Source organism: Rhamphochromis longiceps, linkage group LG23 (assembly GCF_057381845.1).
Source record: "Rhamphochromis longiceps isolate RC_006_pf linkage group LG23, R_longiceps_female_GT1.1, whole genome shotgun sequence".
NCBI lineage: Eukaryota > Metazoa > Chordata > Actinopteri > Cichliformes > Cichlidae > Rhamphochromis > Rhamphochromis longiceps.
The window spans coordinates 38226570-38246055 of record NC_140578.1 but is presented as its reverse complement, the minus strand read 5'-3'; the positions used below and the strand labels follow the sequence as shown (position 1 = coordinate 38246055).

Below are 19486 nucleotides of genomic sequence, written 5' to 3'. Positions count from 1 at the left end.
CATTAATGTAATGGGTAACCGTACTAGGAGTCAGTAATTACTTTACAGTTACATTACTGCATTGTCTTTATTACTTTTAAGAGAACTAATGAGTAATATGCAGTAATATTACATGCCACTCCCTCCACCTCTTTCATTTAAAGGCACCTATAGCTAGAAAAACCTTACCTGACTTATTGTAAATAAGCTCACAAGCAGTCCCAAACCTCATACGTCTGTAAATGCCTGCTGCCCTACATACCTGTTTCTTCTCATTTCTGTGCCCCATCCTCGACCCCTTCTCTCTTACTCTGTTTGTCACGCTCTCTCATAGGTATCAAGGGGAATATGCAAAGGCCAATGCCAATACTCTGTCTCTGGCCCATTTTGCTTCATTTAGCTGTCATCTGAATTACAGTGTACAAAGGGCTGGCTGTGGATCAGGAGGTAGAACGGGTTGTTGGTTGGTGGTCTGCATCCTTGGGCAAGATGCTGAAACCACCAGAGTGTGAGTGCATGAATGTTAGATTAAAAGCTTGCAGGGATAGGCAAAGATATGTGTGTGTGTGGATGGGTGAATGAGGCTTCTTGTAAGATAAAGCTTGAGTATTTATATAAAGTAGAAATGTGTATATATGTACCAATCTATTTAATTATTAATAGACATTGTGCAATCACATTTGAAGCTCTGGTATTTGGTACTAAATCGAGTTTTTACTCACCTTTGTTTGAGGATTTGCTTCGTTTAATTGTTGAATTTAGGTTAAGTCGAGCCAGATAAGGAACAGGAGAAGTATAATAATGTCACGGACCCAGCTCTGGAGGACTCGGGGTCCGTGAGCAGTTTTGACTGTTGATGTTGATGTTGTTATTATTATTATTATTATTATTATTATTATTTTGGTGATGTATGTGTTTTTCTGCACTGTGCTGTGTTAGTCTGTGTCCCACTCATATGTATAGGCAGGGTATGGGTGTGTATGTCTGCGGGTGTGGCTGGAGGATGGAGCTCAGCCACCTGCAGGCCTGAGGGGTGTGGCCCTGCGGAAGGACTGGCCACACCTGAAGTTCATGCCACACCTGTTGGTGATCAGGGCTCGTCGGGGGAGTTACTTAGGAGAGAGTTGGAGCTCCCACCGGCGCGGGATCATTGAGTGATCTTACCAAGTCAGTGTGTGTTAGCTTAAGTCTGTGCTGTTCATATATGCCCGCGGAGGGTTAGTGTTGACGGCTGCGTCTCTGGTTTCCCTGCAGGAGGAGGAGTGGTCCGGAGAGGCAGCACGCACGGGGGTGCGGAAACACTACAGCGGGGAGCACGAGCACAGATATCGGAGGGAAGCACGCACACGGGGTTCGAGGAAGCAACGGGGAGTTATTGTATTTACAGCCTTTTCACTGTAAATAAAGAGCACTGTTTGCATCGCAGAGTCTGCGTTTTGGGTCCTCCTTTCCCCACATCCCCACGGTCTGCCAGCCAGATCATGACTGAATGATCCCGCCAACAACCATGGACCCAGCAAACTCAGGAGTTGCCACGGAGGAGAGATCGCTCGCGCAGCTATGGGATTACTGCCGGAGCGTAATCCAGGCTGTAGACCCACACAAGAGACACCTACAGGTAGTGTTCCTTGACAATTACCTCACATCCACTACCCTCACCATGAACATTTTGGACATTAACAAGCTTAGGCAATTGGTCACTAGTTTAAGGGAGAGCTCGAGTTTTGAATTATTTGGCTTGGGTGGCCTGAGCACGGACAGTTCGGCTGCTCTCCTAGAGACTCTAGCCGCTTGGTTTTTCACGCGTCGGCGGAGGGCTTTCCCGTCGATGCTCGCGGCACAATCGTTTGATCTGCCATTACAGAAGGCATGCCTCACTCTCCACCACCATTCCATTACGCCTCAACCCACTCCTGCGGTTTCAGCCCGGTCAGCTGGCAACGGACCGACAGCGCTCATTACCGCAGTGAGTAAACCAGACTCAATTGTTTCAATAATAAACCCTGTCATTGACAATCAAAACACAGATGAACAGCGGATTTCCATGCACACGGCCCCGCCTTCACGGAGGAGAAGGCGCCCTCGCAAGCAGCGTTCAACCACATCCACACTGGCGTGGAGCCCGGCGAGCCAGAGCAGGAACCCAGAGAGCGGGAGGAGCTGCTCAGCGAGGCGGAGCAGGAGCTCAGAGAGCGGGAGGTGCCCGCACGGCCAGCCGTGGAGCCCTGCGAGCCGGAGCAGGAGCCCGGAGAGTGGGAGGAGCAGCTCAGCGAGGCGGAGCAGGAGCTCAGAGAGCGGGAGGTGCCCGCACGGCCGGCCGTGGAGCCCTGTGAGCCGGAGCAGGAGCCCGGAGAGTGGGAGGAGCAGCTCAGCAAGGCGGAGCAGGAGCTCAGAGAGCGGGAGGTGCCCGCACGGCTGGCTGAGGAGCCCTGCGAGCCGGAGCAGGAGCCGGTGGAGCCGGAGCCGGAGCAGCCCTGCGAGCCGGAGCAAGAGCCCGGAGAGTGGGAGGAGGAGCTCAGCGAGCCGGTGGAGCCAGCGTCGCTGCCGGAGGAGCGGCCACCATCGAGAGAGGGGCTCGGCGGGCCGGAGGGACCCGCTCGACCAGAGCCGGAGGTCGGCGCGCAGGATGAATCTCCACGCCGTCCACGTCTAGCACGCCCTCCACGCCGCCCACGTCTACGTCAGCGACCGGCGCTTCATAGGTCATGTGCCGCTCCTCGCTGTTGCTCACCGGAGCCGCGCTGTTGCCGTCGGACCCAGGGCAGACCGCCGGAGGAGCAGCATCATTGCCGTCGGACCCGGGGCAAGCCGCCGGAGCTGTTGCAACGCCGCCGCCACCGGACCCGTGGCCATCCGCCGGAGCTGTCACACGGCCGCCACTGGACCCGTGGCCGCCCGCCGGAGCTGTTGCAACGCCGTCGCCACCGGACCCGTGGCAGGCCACCGGAGCTGTTGCAACACCGTCGCCACCGGACCCGTGGCCGTCCGCCGGAGCTGTTGCAACGCCGCCGCCACTGGACCCGTGGCCGTCCGCCGGAGGAGCAGCGCCGCCACTGGACCTGTGGCAGGCCGCCAGAGGAGCAGCGCCGCCACCGGACCCATGGCCGTCCGCCGGAGCTGTTGCAACGCCGTTGCCACCGGACCCGTGGCCGTCCGCTGGAGCTGTTGCAACGCCGTTGCCACCGGACCCGTGGCAGGCCACCGGAGCTGTCACACGGCCGCCACCGGACCCGTGGCCGTCCGCCGGAGCTGTTGCAACGCCGCCGCCTCTGGACCCGTGGCCGTCCGCCGGAGGAGCAGTGCCGCCACTGGACCTGTGGCAGGCCGCCAGAGGAGCAGCGCCGCCACCGGACCCGTGGCAGGCCACCTGAACTGTTCCGCCGCTGCTGCCGGACCCGTGGCCGCCGGAGCTGCTGCGTTTCCATCAAGGGGCTAGAGGTAGGCCACCTGAACTGTTTTCGGCCTCTGCCTGCCCACGGCGGGTCTCGCCCGTTTTGCTGCCCACCGGGTCGGCACCCAAAACTATGTTTGCTGCCAGTAGGGCTGGGGTTGGACTACTGAATTACCAAGATGGCGCCGCGTATGGATGCCCTGGTGCTTCAGTGCGTTACTTTTGTCTTGTTTTTGTGCATTTCTTCTGTGTCTGGGAACTCCTCTGGATACTCGTACACCAGAGAAGAGCTCCTTAACTGCAGGACTACAACGCCTGTGGATTTATTTCCAATATTTGTCGCATCTGCGGCAGATTTACTGCTGACTCTGATCAGGAAAGTGAGACGTCGAAAGAGAGGTAAGCGAGCCGGCGTACTCGTGCGTTTGAGGAAACGCGGACTGAGAACGGCCCTTCCTGGGATCTTCCTTTCTAATGTACGCTCACTCTGGAATAAGATAGACGAACTGGCCCTGATGAGAAGCATGAACAGAGACTTTGCCTCCTCCTGTGTCTTATGTTTTACGGAGTCGTGGCTCAGTGAGGACATCCCGGACTGCGCGCTCAAGCTGGAGGGCTTTCATCTGCTGCGCGCGGACCGGCAGGCCGCTCTCTCCGGTAAAACCAAAGGTGGAGGTGTCTGCTTCTACATCAATAGTGGCTGGTGCACAGATGTAACAGTGATTGCTCAGCACTGCTCTCCCTCTCTGGAATATCTTTTTATTCACTGCAAACCGTTTTATTCTCCGCGGGAGTTTGCTTCATTCATCCTGGCCGCTGTTTACATCCCGTCAGACGCGGATGCGCAAGCAGCTCAGTGCGCACTCGCAGAGCAGATTCTCCACAAGGAGCGGACATACCCGGACTCTCTCATCATTGCTCTTGGGGACTTTAACAAAGCCAATCTGAGCCATGAGCTTCCGAAATACAAGCAGTATATTAAATGCCCGACCAGAGAGGAGAGGACATTGGACCACTGCTACAGCACGATCAGCGGGGCCTATCGTGCGGTGCCGCGCGCTTCACTCGGACTTTCTGATCACGTCATGATCCACCTAATCCCCGCGTACAGACAGAGGCTGAAGCTCTCCAAACCTGTCGTGAGGACCAAAAAACTGTGGAGCAACGAGGCTGTGGAGGAGCTTCGCACGTGTTTGGAGACCACAGACTGGGACACAATGAAGGCTGCTTCTAACAGCTTGGACGAGTTTACGGACACTGTCACCTCCTATATCCACTTCTGTGAGGACAGCATTGTGCCATCACGCACCAGGGTGAGTTATAACAATGACAAACCCTGGTTTACTCCTAAACTCAAAAAGCTGTGGCTGGAAAAGAGTAAGGCGTTCAGAAGCGGAGACAGGGACTGCTACAGAGAGGCCAAGTACAGGTTCACTAAGGAAGTGGACATTGCCAAACATCAGCAATCTGAGAAGATGCAGCAGCAGATCTCAGAGAATGACTCGGCCTCTGTGTGGAAAGGTTTTAGGAATATTACAAACTACAAGCCTAAAACCCCCCACTCCACTGATGACTTGCTCTTAGCCAACACCCTTAACGACTTCTACTGTCGTTTTGACGAGCCATCAGGCAGCCTTCACACCTCCAACGACCCCAACAATAGAGGCACTTTGGACACTCATTCCCCCACCTCTCCCCCCTCCATAGAGCCATCACCACCTTCAAACTGTTCACCTGCAACACCCGCCCCCTCACCCCACACAAAAGAGGATTTCACACCACCTCCTCCGACCACAACTCTTCATATTCATGAAGCAGATGTGAGGAAGCAGTTTAGGAGTCTGAATGCTCGGAAAGCTCCCGGCCCAGACGGTGTGTCTCCTGCCACCCTCAGACACTGTGCAAACGAGCTGGCCCCAGTGTTTTCTGGCATCTTCAACTCCTCACTGCAGGCATGTCATGTGCCTGCCTGCTTCAAGTCCTCTACCATAATCCCTGTCCCCAAGAAACCTAGGATCACTGGACTAAATGACTACAGACCCGTGGCTCTGACATCTGTGGTCATGAAGTCATTTGAGCGCCTAGTTCTCTCCCATCTCAAGACCCTCACGGCCCCCCTCCTGGACCCCCTGCAGTTTGCATATAGAGCCAACAGGTCTGTAGACGACGCCATCAACATGGCCCTACACTTCATCCTGCAGCATCTGGACTCCCCAGGAACCTACGCCAGGATCCTGTTTGTGGACTTCAGCTCTGCCTTCAACACCATCCTTCCAGACCATCTCCGAGGCAAGCTTTCCCAGATGAATGTGCCTGATCCCATCTGCCGGTGGATCACTGACTTCCTGACGGACAGGAAGCAGCACGTGAGGCTGGGGAAGAATGTCTCGGACTCCCGGACCATCAGCACCGGCTCCCCTCAGGGCTGTGTTCTTTCTCCTCTGCTCTTCTCCCTGTACACCAACTGCTGCACCTCCACCCACCAGTCTGTCAAGCTAATCAAGTTCGCAGATGACACCACCGTCATTGGGCTCATCTCTGACGGGGATGAGTCTGCCTACAGGAGGGAGGTTGAACGTCTGGTGTCTTGGTGCAGCCACAACAACCTGGTGCTGAATGCCCAGAAGACAGTGGAGATTATTGTGGACTTCAGGAAGCACACAGCCCCACTCCCCCCCATCATCCTGACTGACACCCCCATCACCTCTGTGGACTCATTCCGCTTCCTGGGTACCACCATCACCCAGGACCTGAAGTGGGAGCCCACCATCACCTCCGTCATCAAGAAAGCCCAGCAGAGGATGTACTTCCTGAGGCAGCTGAAGAAATTCAACCTGCCAACACGGACGATGATGCAATTCTACACTGCAATCATCGAGTCCATCCTCACCTCCTCCATCACCGTGTGGTACGCTGGAGCCACTATCAGGGACAAACAGAGACTGCAGCGTGTTGTGCGCTCTGCTGAGAAGGTGATTGGCTGCAGACTCCCATCTCTGCAGGACCTGTACACCTCCAGGACACTGCGGCGTGCAGCCCGGATCTCAGCTGACCCTTCTCACCCTGGACACAGTCTGTTTGACCTGCTCCCCTCAGGCAGGAGGCTCCGGTCCATTCGCACCAGAACCTCTCGCCACAAGAACAGTTTCTTCCCCTCTGCTGTTGGACACATGAACAATAACCACATGACTGTCCCCGCCACTAACACATGACCCTACGCTGTGTCACTGCATCATTTCATGTCTGGCACTGATCACCACCTGCACTCATGTATATATCTTTCTACGTAGCACTCATAATTCTTATTCTCATGTATATATGTTTGGCACTGATCACCACCTGCACTCATGTATATATCTTTCTACGTAGCACTCATAATTCTTATTCTCATGTATATATCTCATGTATATCTCATGCACATATCTTTCTTTCTACATAGCACTTTAATTCTTATTGTCTGCACTGAAGCACCGCAGCAATTTCCTAATGTTGTAAACCTCAACATCTGGCAATAAACCCATTCTGATTCTGATTCTGATTCTGAACTGAGTTTTTTCGTTTTTTTTTTTTGTTTTTTTTTCTTGCTGTTTAGTGGTGTTGTCGGGGAGGGTTTGGGCCCTCCGTCCTGGTCCCCCCGCCGCCCGCCCTGGGTTGGTGTTCCTGTTTTTTGCCTTTTTGTTTTGGGGTCGTCGGGAGCCGACCCTTAGAGGGGGGGTACTGTCACGGACCCAGCTCTGGAGGACTCGGGGTCCGTGAGCAGTTTTGACTGTTGATGTTGATGTTGTTATTATTATTATTATTATTATTATTATTATTTTGGTGATGTATGTGTTTTTCTGCACTGTGCTGTGTTAGTCTGTGTCCCACTCATATGTATAGGCAGGCTATGGGTGTGTATGTCTGCGGGTGTGGCTGGAGGATGGAGCTCAGGACTGGCCACACCTGAAGTTCATGCCACACCGGTTGGTGATCAGGGCTCGTCGGGGGAGCTACTTAGGAGAGAGTTGGAGCTCCCACCGGCGCGGGATCATTGAGTGATCTTACCAAGTCAGTGTGTGTTAGCTTAAGTCTGTGCTGTTCATATATGCCCGCGGAGGGTTAGTGTTGACGGCTGCGTCTCTGGTTTCCCTGCAGGAGGAGGAGTGGTCCGGAGAGGCAGCACGCACGGGGGTGCGGAAACACTACAGCGGGGAGCACGAGCACAGATATCGGAGGGAAGCACGCACACGGGGTTCGAGGGAGCAACGGGGAGTTATTGTATTTACAGCCTTTTCACTGTAAATAAAGAGCACTGTTTGCATCGCAGAGTCTGCGTTTTGGGTCCTCCTTTCCCCACATCCCCACGGTCTGCCAGCCAGACCGTGACAAATAAGCTACAAGTTAACTCAGAGACTAACCAAGATGGAAAAACTGTTAAGGCAGGACATGAAAAGAAGGGCATACGAGCAAAATAAGGCCTTATGATTACAAAAGTAAGTCATGAACTTACACAAAAGCTATAATGTTAGGGCGTTAACCTAAATAATTTATTTTGTATTACTAATAAAACCAGAATATTCTACTTGTCCTTTATTTGAGAAATGTGCCCAAGGAAAACGACCATCCAACACTGTGCAAGACTGGAATTATGACTTTAGAAATATTAAAAGTAAGGATTATTATAGATTTTGTCCCCAAAATAATTATAATTTTATATATAAAATTATTATTATTATTATTTTAATTTAATTTAAGGGGCAAATACAGTATGTCATAATGAAATTTATGTTCAGCCCTGTAATTACAGGCGCTGACAAATCTGATCTAAGATGTTATTTATCTTATCACCTTTAATCATCAGATATATGATGTGTTTATCAGTTCAGCCCTCTAAACCGCGTGCATCCAATCCACACGACGTCTGTGTACACACACATGCACAAAGTGAATATGCTTAATCGCCACTGTTCTCGCAAACTCATTCTTCTGGTGTGCATGGGCCTAGTTAAATAGGGTGACACTGATCTGGAATGATTAAAACAGAAGATCGCACACCTCGTCCCCCCTCCCCTATCCTTCTCTTCCTCCCGCCCAGCCTTCTCATCCTGTCTATGCGCCAGCAGTCACATATTCTTTGAAGGAGAGATTTAATTGGAACTCTTCAGAAGGTGCTGTCGGATTAACCAAGCAGAAAAACAGAGTTTGGCTGGTCATGCTTCTATCTTGGGGCCCCAGATTGCTTCCGACAGACAGTGATCCCAATAATCCTGCTGCAACTTGATAAAGGGGTAGATAAATTGGATCAAAAGCATATATGCATTTTGACAGGGCTTTGAAGGCATGTGTGGCAAGATGATGACGAGATAAGTTTGTGGTAATTATATGTAGTTTTGGCATGAAATTGAAGAGAATGCGGTTTTTAGAAACTTTCATTGGACCCCAAGCCATGTGTTTGTGGTGCATGTTCATCACATGATAATACAAGAAATAAATCAGCAATCTAAAAGACTAACTCACTGCTTGATACAGTGACAATAGAGCTATTGTATAACAATAATAAGCCTTTCACACTTAAAGTTGCAGTTAAAGCAAGTTAAAGTTTTGAAAATGAAGTCAATTTTATACATTTATAGTTTTATAAACGCAAAATAACGTGAATTTATCATGCTAAGCATTTGGGGGGGAGGGGGGCTCCTTCACAACATATTACTATTTTCCCTTTAAAAATCACAGGTAATGTGTTTTTTAGCTTTAATTATCCAATAAATCGTTCTATTTAAGTGGTTTCCTTGTGCTGTATTGACTCATTTATACGTATACATAGATATTGAATTTTCCACTTGTGTAGGATAAGCATCCATAATGATGTAACAAATTTTAGCCTGTGAACTCAGCCTGTGGTTGAGTGTGTGTGTGGAGGTGGGTGAGATCCAACTACTTAGAATATTTGCCTTCTGTCAATTTAATGATTTCTTTACACATGGATGCCTTTTGTCTCAGTATTTACAAAAAATAAATAAATAAACAAATCTGTCCTATGAAAAAATACAACTTTTGACAAATAAGCTACACAATGTAACATGGAAAGCATATGCAATATGCAATTTAAGATTTCTGTTAAAGTTAGTTCACCATTTAAATAAAGATTACTTTATATAAATGCAAAGCTTGGGCAGATCAAAATGACCAGTGAAGCATAGATTGGGCATTTTAGATCAGCGGTCCCCAACCTTTTTTGCGCCACGGACCGTTTATGCCCGAGAATATTTTCATGGACCAGCCTTTAAAGTGTCGCGGATAAATACAACAAAATAAAACTAGTACCGGTACCGAAAAAAAGAAGATTTATTCATAACACACATGAAAATACCCAGGAAAACCGAGTAAACGATAAAAACAATAACAAAATAACGCTGAAAAGCGATAAAAACCCTGAAAACCATACATTTCACACCTGAGCCTCAACTCTCGCGGCCTGGTACCAAACGACTCACGGACCGGTACCGGTCCGAGGCCCGGGGGTTGGGGACCGCTGTTTTAGATGATTTTCATTTTTGGTGTTCACTGAAAAGTTGTCTATTAAAATTTAATAACTCTCAAAATCTAAACAAATACATACAAAGAAACACTGAGCAACCAAGCTTCCTGTTACTTAAGTAAATGTATTTCTCTTGACTTTCTATCATTTTTCCATTTCCATCAACTTTGTTTCAGACTCCTCTTTATGTATATCTCTTGAAGATGGCCTGTTGCCATGGGGACAGTGGGGAGATATTGAATGCCAAGCACACCTGCTCTCCATTGGGGTGATTACCTAAAGAGCTACTTAACCCGGCGCTGACAGATGCTCCACGCCAGTCTGTTAATCACCTCTCTGTGGTTTCGATCCGGCGTTCAGCGTCTGCCACCTGCCTGTCCTCCTGCTCAATTGGATCACCCAGTGCATCATCTGGCCCATTCACTACCTCCACGGATTCCCTTCTCACGGACTTCCCTCCCGAACTCCCACGGTCCCGCTCTAATCGTAAGCCAACTAGTCTAAATCAGTCTTGATGTGTTCCCCCGCTTCCTGGATCGCTAGTAATCTTCTCCCCTTTCTGTTGCAGCCTCCCACGGTTCCGATTCCGGCTTCCTCGCATCATTGTTTCCCCGGGTTTTTTAGTTCCTCGTTTTTGCTCCTCTGGTTTTCCCAGGTCGCCTTTTGTTGTTATAATAAAGTGTCATTTTCTGCTAGCGCTTGAGTCTGCGTCTGGACCCTTTTGTGCACGTGCACGGCGGCTCATGACAGTACAGACTGGCCAGAATGGATCCAGCAGACTCAATACGCTCAGCTATTAATAAGCAGGGTGCTATGCTCGGCCGACACGATCAGTTACTTTAATCACTTCAGGATCAGTATCAAGAGCTTAGCGAGACACAGGGAGAGATGCGCGCTAAACAACCCGACCCGGCGTACCGTTGTGTGACGTCTCCGCCGCCGGAACCCTTCCACGGTGAATTGGACCAGTGTGGGGGGTTCCTTTTTCAGTGTACCCTTTTCTTCAGTCGCTCGCCACTCACCTTCCCCACTGACGCAGCCAAAATTTCCCACTTTGTGGGACTGCTGAGTGGAAGAGCGTTGGCGTGGGCTGAAGCCTATTTATCTTCCAACCCGATACATAATTGCGACTTCGATTACTTCCTCGAAGAATTCAAAGTAACTTTCTCTCCTCCGGTTTCCGAGGACAATGCCGCTCAAAAGCTATTGGCGCTCCGCCAAGGCCAGCATAGTGTTGCCGCCGTTGGCCCGATTTGGCCCTAAGGGGAATTTTTTCCGCTCCCTGAATGAACAAATGAAGGATCAGCTCGCATTTCATGAAGCAGCTAAATAATTCGAGGATCTGGTGTCACTCGCCCGTAGAATAGATAAGCGTCTGCGGGAGAGAGAGGCCGAAACCCGTGTTGCACCCGGAGTTTCGCATGTCACCGTCCCTGTCCTCATTTAGTTCTCCAGCGGTGTGCACTCGCTCACCATCACCTCCTCCGCCAGAGCCAATGCAAATCGGGTGCTCTCGGCTCTTGCCGGAGGAGAGGGAACGCCGTTTTCGGGCCGGGGACTGCTTATACTGTGGGAAGCCGGGACACCGCATCGCCAGCTGCCCGGTTCAGCCAAACGAACCAGCTCACCGGTAGGTTCGGGGATACAGGTGGGCAGCACATTAAATTCTATCAGACCCCAATTAGTTTTGTCCGTTGCCATAGTGACTAACAAAAGGACTGTTACATGCAGCGCATTAGTGGATTCAGGGGCGGAGCAGAATCTTATGGATGAGAAGCTGGCTAAAGAGCTAGAATTACCACTCACTCCGTTAGAACCTTCCATTCCTGCTTCTGCTCTGAATAATCAAGTGTTTGCTTTCATCACCCATCAGACTGCGCCTGGAAAATTAGTCACTTCTGGGAATCATAATGAATCACTTTCATTCTTTACCTTCTCGTCCCCCGACACCCCGCTCATTTTAGGTTACCCGTGGCTACAAAGACATAATCCCCACATTGACTGGGCAGGGAGCAAGATCGCCAGTTGGAGCTTATTCTGCCTAGCTAATTGTTTGAGATCAGCAGTTCCTGCTCCACCAGCGAATCTGTCCCCACCTGTTTCACAAGCACCTGATCTTTCCTCCATCCCGCCCAAGTACCATGATTTACAGGAAGTGTTTAACAAGGACAAGGCTCACTCCCTGCGCCATTGACCTGTTACCTGGAGCGCCATGAGAGGGAGTCAATGGAAAACTACATCCAAGAATCACTAGCGGCAGGTATTATTTGGCCCTCTTCTTCCCCAGTCGCTGCAGGCTTCTTCTTTGTGGGGAAAAAAGACGGTTCGTTGCGGCCATGCATAGATTACCTGGGCTTAAATGACATCACTGTAAAGAACAAATACCCTCTTCCGCTGATTAACTCTGTTTTTGAATCTCTCCAGGAAGCCACCGTTTTCACGAAGTTGGATCTGCGAAACGCATACCATCTGGTCCGGATAAGAGACGGGGATGAGTGGAAGACCGCTTTTAACACTCCACTGGGCCACTTTGAGTATTTGGTTATGCCATTCGGCTTAACAAATGCCCCTGCAGTTTTTCAAACTCTAGTGAACGATGTGCTTCGAGACTTCCTGAACGTGTTTGTTTTTGTACACTTGGATGACATCCTTGTTTTTTCCAGGATAATGGAGGAGCATCCCATTCACGTCCGGAGCATCCTGCAACGGTTACTGGAGAACAGACTATTTGTCAAAGCAGAGAAATGTGAGTTCCACGCCTCATCAGTTTCCTTTTTGAGCTATATCTTAGCAGGAGGGCAGGTGAAGACGGACCCAGCTAAGATCAAGGCAGTTCTGGAGTGGCCAGTCCCAGATTCGCAGAAGAAGCTTCAACACTTTCTCGGGTTTGCAAACTTCTACCGACGTTTCATCCGAAACTACAGTCAAGTCACCGCGCCTCTCACTCGCCTCACTTCTTCTAAGGTACCTTTCACCTCGCCCCCGGAGGCCCACACAGCATTCACTAAATTAAAAGAACTGTTTACTGCGGCACCCATTCTACTCCACCCCGACACCACCAAACAATTCATTGTTGAGGCGGACGCGTCCGACACCGGAGTCGGGGCTGTTCTCTCTCAGCGGTCTGGGCCTCAAGGTAAGCTCCAGCCATGCGCCTACTTCTCTAGCCGGCTCACTCCTACTGAAAGAAATTTTGACGTAGGCGATAGGGAGCTCTTGGCCATAAAACTTGCTTTGGAGGAGTGGCGCCACTGGCTGGAAGGAGCCAAGCAGCCTTTTCTCATATGGACGGAACATAAGAATCTGATTTACCTTAAACTCCCGACAAGCCCGCTGGTCTCTGTTTTTTACCCGCTTTAACTAACACTCTCTCGTATCGCCCAGGTTCACGGAATGTCAAGCCAGATGCGCTCTCCCGTCAGTACTCCCCAGACACGGAAACATCGTCACCAACCACCATTCTCCCCCCCCACCTGTGTGGTGGGCACCCTCTCGTGGGATGTTGAGGAGGTTATCCGCCAGGCCCTCCCAGGAGACCCTGACCCAGGTACCGGACCGCCCCGGACGGCGTTTTGTACCCGCTGCTGCCCGTGGAGCGGTAATTCATTGGATCCACACCGCACGTTTTTCATGTCACCATGGCGTGAGTAGAACCATTGATCTTCTCAAACGAAATTTCTGGTGGAAGACTTTAAGAAAAGATGTTAGGGAGTACGTGTCTCTCTGCGCTGTTTGCGCCCGCAATAAATTATCCACTAAGCACCCAGCGGACCTGCTCCACCCGCTCAGCACGCCTCACTGGCCTTGGTCTCATATTTCATTAGATTTCGTTACAGGTCTTCTTCGTTCCTCGGGAAAGAGCGTCATCCTCACCATCATCGACCGATTCTCTAAAGCCGCTCACTTCGTTCCGCTAACAAAACTACCCTCCGCCTCTGACACAGCCCAAGCCCTGATTGAGAACGTTTTCCGGCTCCATGGTATTCCCCTTGACATTGTCTCAGACCGAGGCCCGCAGTTTTGTTCCATTCTGGGCGCGAGAGTTAGTTTAAGCTCGGGTTTCCATCCGCAATCTAATGGCCAGACCGAGCGGCTTAACCAGGAGCTTGAGGCTGTGCTACGATGCGTAGCGTCCCAAAACCCCACCTCCTGGGTCACCTATTTACCCTTGGTGGAACACGCACATAACTCACTTACCTCGTCTGCCACTGGTTTGTCCCCGTTCGAAGCTTCCCTCAGTTATCAGCCTCCACTTTTCCCTGAGAATGAACTCGATCTTGCAGTCCCCTCCGCACGGCATCATGTCCGGCGCTGCCAGACCGGCTCAGGGTCCGCCAAGCTCTCCTGCGGACAAAGGAACAGCACACACGCCATGCCAACCGCCATCGCATCCCCGCCCAGAAGGTCTGGCTGGCTGCCAAAAACATTCCGCTGCGTGTGTCATCCCGGAAACTAGCCCCCCGCTTCATCAACCCGTATGAAGTTGATGCGGTTGTTAACCCGGCGGCAGTTCGGCTTAAACTCCCTGTTTCCTGGCGCATACATCCCACGTTCCACGTTTCCCAGATCAAACCTGTTCGTCACAGCTCATTGTGCCCTCCGTCTGAGCCCCCTCCTCCCGCCCGGCTTATCGATGGCCACCCAGCCTATACGGTCCGGCGGATCGTGGATGTGTGCCGGCGCGGGCGGGGCTGGCAGTACCTGGTGGACTGGGAGGGGTACGGTCCTGAGGACCGCCTCTGGGTTCCACGGTCCTTCATTCTGGATCCATCCCTCGTCGCTGACTTCCATGCTTCTCTACGCAGGCCGCAGTCCGGTCGGTCGCCAGGGGGCGACCCTTGAGGGGGGGCGGCACTATCATGGTCCGTGGTCCTGTGTGTGTATGTGGAATGTGTGATGCTCGGGTAGCCACACCCCCAGGCTGGGCCATCACCGGCACACCTGCTCTCCATCGGGGTGATTGCCTGAAGAGCTACTAAACCCGGCGCTGACGGATGCTCCACGCCAATCCGTTAATCACCTCTCTGTGGTTTCGATCTGGCGTTCAGCGTCTGCCACCTGCCTGTCCTCCTGCTCAATTGGATCACACAGTGCATCATCTGGCCCATTCACTACCTCCACAGATTCCCTTCTCACGGACTTCCCTTCTGAGCTCCCACTGTCCCGCTCTAATCGTAAACCAACTAGTCTAACTCAGTCTTGATGTGTTTCCCCTGCTTCCGGGCCCCCTAGTGATCTTCTCCCCTTTCTGTTGCAGCCTCCCACGGTCCCGATTCCGGCATCCTCACCTCATTGTTTCCTCGGGTTTTTTAGTTCCTCGTTTTTGCTCCTCTGGTTTTCCCGGGTCGCCTTTTGTTGTTATAATAAAGTGTCATTTTCTGCTAGCGCTTGAGTCTGCGTCTGGACCCTTTTGTGCACGCGCGCCTTTTTTTTTAATTAATGGAGCTTTCACAATGCTACACTTAAGCAGCTTCAGTGGTGGAAATTACAAAATAACTGTCAAGGTAGTGTGAGAGTATAAACATAAAGCAGGGAAAGCGATTGGGATAACGGAACAAATATGTCATGGGTAAACTGCTGATGCAGGGACTGCGGGCTAAGGGAGAAGAATAGATTTTGGAGGAAGAGCATTCTAAAGCCTCATCAGAGAAAGCTGGTTGTTGACTGGACTTCCTGAAACAAACCGGAGTACGCAGGTGGATGGAAAAGAGAGACACAACTGACACATGGCCCAGCTGTTGTAGCTTGAAGGCACCGGAGAACTGCATGAGCTGATGACCCTTCTGTGTCAACTGCACACTGCCTACCTCTACCTGTGCATGAGGTTGGCAGCTGAACTACCGTTCACATGCATGTCGTATCCACACAGAGTGGGGAAAAAATGCCCCTCACCAAATGTTCTGTTTAACTTGTTAATTTACATAATTATAGCCCACAGTGGGTTTGTAGTACGTCTGTATAATCCACATGTAACTTTCACTGAACTTTTAAAGATTTCTGAAATCAGATTTATTATTAAAGGAGTAATTTAAGCTACACTTTTACATTTCCATATCATAAATACATAATTATATTATCAATAATGTTGCTGGTTTCAAGACAATATGAAGATTAACAGTTCCTTTTTCTTCTTGCTGAGAACAGCATACATTTAGATAAGGTAAGAAGATGACAAAACACAAAATACAAGGTAGTCAACACAAATTTATGTGTGGGAAAGCAAATGCTACAATCTTGCAAGCAAAAGAGAGCTGGAGTCTATCTCAGATGACACCAATCTACGATCACAAAGTCTGTGCAGACCTAGGAAATATGAAGTATTATTACATGTGGTTCTCATCTGCTTTACACTAGCTGAGTATAATGTTTTACAATAGCAAACAGAGTTTAAGGTCATTTAATCAGTGCACCTATGTATGCATGCACGAGAATGAGCATCTTTGCAAATAGTTTAATTGCCAAGTACTTTGTGACATATAAATAATGGAGTAACAGTCTTTTTGGTGAATCTTTTGCCTCATAGGTGGACTCTATGATCTTGAACTCCACAACAATCCTTGTTCCACTACCCACCCTTGCCAGCTGCAGTCCTCCCCCAAAATTAAATGTAGTCTCTCAGGCCATTGAAGACTCCAAAGAAACATAACTTGTCACCCAGAAGGGAAAGAAGAAATATGAAGGGATGAGGATAGCTGGTAAGTGGCAGATCGTAGCTCAGGGCTAAGTTCAAAATACATGTGTTGATGGCATTAACACTACCTAGTGTGTTAAAATGTAATGCCTTGGCCATGACCAACAATGTAAACAAAGATGTAACCTACTTATAAGTGCTTCTCCCAACTAGCAGTGGAACTTATGATTGGCTTCCAATGTTGCAGTGTTTCTGACTAATCATTGTATAATATAATTATATAGTCTATAGACTATGAGGGAGACAAATGTCAACACAGACTTCTTTGGTACTTTTTGAAATGCAGTTGCCATATGATAGCATTGTTGACCTATTTCGATATATTCAGTTACTCGTCCTGATCATTGTTGTGATGATATATGCTAGTAGATGGGCTAGCAGCAGCACATTGGCAAGCTTTATCTGACAGGTCTGTAGTCGTTAGCATAATTTGCAATGTGCTGAGTAATGCTCAAGAATAACTATTTTGAGATAAGGAAGTATAAAAGCCCACAAAACTCTATACTAAGAGGTAGGTTTCACTGCATAGGGACCTTTTATCAGTCCCTATGTGGTTTGGCTTACTACTTGGTTAGGTTTTGGAAAATATCACTATTAGTGTTAAATATGTTGTCGACCGTTTGGTTTTCATTGTTAACATGGATGTCTGCCAATCAGTATGCCGACCTAGTTCTACTATTAAAGAAACTGGCAACAATTTTGATTACTTTGTGTTACAAATGACTGCGTGGCTATGTATTTATAGTTTTTTTTCTTCTTTGTGCACTTTTTTTCCTTTTCAGAAGTAGAAGCTGATTTAAAAAGAGTTGTTTGTTGTTGGTCACATTAACACATCCTCCTTAGGGTACCCTTAAGGGCAGGGTCAGCGCTATATTGTGGTCTATACAAGGATGCTGTTTTCATGCTATTTTGCATCATGACCTTGTGTCAGTGCAGCCTTGAGTAATCTTGACAGCTCTGCCAAAGGCTGTTGCATATCAGTGCACTGTTTGTTGGGGGGAAACCTTACATCAAAGTCCAGGCCAGTTTATTTCTTTTGTCTGTGTTTTTTTTTTTTTCAGCCATTAACATTGTTTAATGAAAAAAACAAAAATCTGATTTTTTTTATACATGCATACTAATCTAAAACATGGGCATATGTGTGCATTCTTACAAGATTCTATTAAATGCTTAAAGGTTGTTTGATATGAATAATACATGACAAAGATTCCCCCTCAGGATGTTATGGAAATTTTAATCAAGGAAATGTATGAGGAGCGTGAAAAACATTTGTGTCCCCTTTGTCTCTATGTGTGGATTATAAAGTTATCATGATTGGGAACGAGGCTATAGATTACCAACAAAGTAAACACAGTGACAGTGATATCTCACCTCTCTGGTGTGATTAAGCAGTCCCCTTTTGGTAGAGATTGCAAACTGCGTACATAATTGTGATTCAAAGAATTATGCATATTTTATGGCCTGTTGACAAAATTGAGGCTTGGAGGCCGGAATGGCATAAAGGCCTGTTTCTGCAGGGTACCCACGTCTACTCACAAGTATGGAGGGGATAGAGTCATTGGTTAGTCTGTCACAGTGATTAATCAACTGCCGCTGATTAAACCAAAGAACTATTTGTGTATGTTAGTGATTTCTTTAAAGCAACAGTGTATATATTTATTTATTTATTGATGGTGCAATCTGAAATCCAGTTGCACAATAATTTTGGTGTTACAGACTGGCTTTGGTCCAGTCCCATCCCCAAAAGATGTTCCCATTTTGCTGAATTTTTGCAATACTTGTATACACTACTGTGCAGAGCTGTGTAAAAATCTCGAGCCACCACTTATTTCTTTATATTTTGCTTCCCGGGAGTCAGCCTTTCTTCTAATCTCTTATCCACTCTAATAAGTGGTCTTGAATAGTAGCTCTCCAGGCTATCTAAAGGTCTAATATCTCATAGTTTGTGTTTCCTTAAAAAAAAAAGTTATAGGATAAGAGTAAATAAAATCTGTTTACAGCAGATGAACAGTAGCTGTAAAGTTACAGTAAAGTTATGTTGTTAAGTCAATAGTAAATAGTAAAAACAATATGCAAAAAACCCTCTAGCAGTCGGTTTTGTAGAGTGATGAATAGATTAATCTAAACTTAAATTTTTAAGTTTAGGTTTTCAAGTCATTCTCAATAGGTCAGTACAGAGGTACACTAGTGAGTGCCTACAACCATCTGTAAATCATGGTGGAGGCTCTGTCATGGCTTGGGCGATCAATTTTTGAGTAATGTTGGGGAGCTTGTCAAAATTGATGGAATTATGAATGCAAAAATATACTATTACAGATTTTCATCCAGCAAGGAGTACCATGTGGAAAGCATCTTACTGGCAATGGCCTCATTTTGTTTTTGGTATGACAGTTTCCCAAACATACTGACAATGAAGTAAAAGCATACCCAGATAGAAAAACACACAAAGGTACAACTATTAATTGTGGATTAGCCTCCCCAGAGCCCAGACCTCAGCATTATTGAAGCTGTGCTGCATCATGTTGTAAGAGAATGGAACACAAGGCAGCCAACTTTCCAAGACAAGCTTTGAATGTCCATCAAGTTGCATGGAGTATTGCTGAAAGAAATGGCAAGAAAGCTTGCCTAAGAGAGTTCAGGCTGTGTTAATGGATAAAATTGGTAAATGCAGATCGAGCTGTGATTGGTTTTGGCTTATATATTGTTTTTTCCATGGGAGCTTGCACATGTTTCAAAGAAATCAGTACACCTATCTCCAATTTTCCATATAAAGTATAAAGAAATAAAGAACAACACAACACACAATACTGTAACTAAATTATTTCATTACCAAGCGGCATCGCTTAACCACCCACAGTAACAAGTCATTTTCAATCAGCTGAAACTAACTAACTAATAATAGCTTGAT

General features: G+C 48.3%; 1 protein-coding gene across 1 annotated transcript; it reads left to right on the top strand.

Moving 5' to 3' along the window:
* Positions 1-790: 790 nt before the first annotated feature.
* On the top strand, positions 791-12081 carry LOC146642529 (uncharacterized). Its single transcript, XM_085398027.1, has 5 exons — positions 791-1146; positions 1234-2072; positions 2114-3417; positions 11335-11517; positions 11761-12081. The coding sequence occupies exons 2-5, from the start codon at positions 1469-1471 to the stop codon at positions 12079-12081; spliced, it is 2412 nt and encodes an 803-aa protein (XP_085254153.1). The 5' UTR covers positions 791-1146; positions 1234-1468.
* Positions 12082-19486: the final 7405 nt, after the last annotated feature.

Coding starts and splice junctions, on each gene's coding strand:
- LOC146642529 (XM_085398027.1), top strand. CDS start 1,469: ATGATCCCGCCAACAACCATGGACCCAGCAAACTCAGGAGTTGCCACG. Junction 3,418..11,334: donor TTTCCATCAAGGGGCTAGAG/GTAGGCCACCTG, acceptor GTCCTCATTTAG/TTCTCCAGCGGTGTGCACTC. Junction 11,518..11,760: donor CCAAACGAACCAGCTCACCG/GTAGGTTCGGGG, acceptor ATCACCCATCAG/ACTGCGCCTGGAAAATTAGT.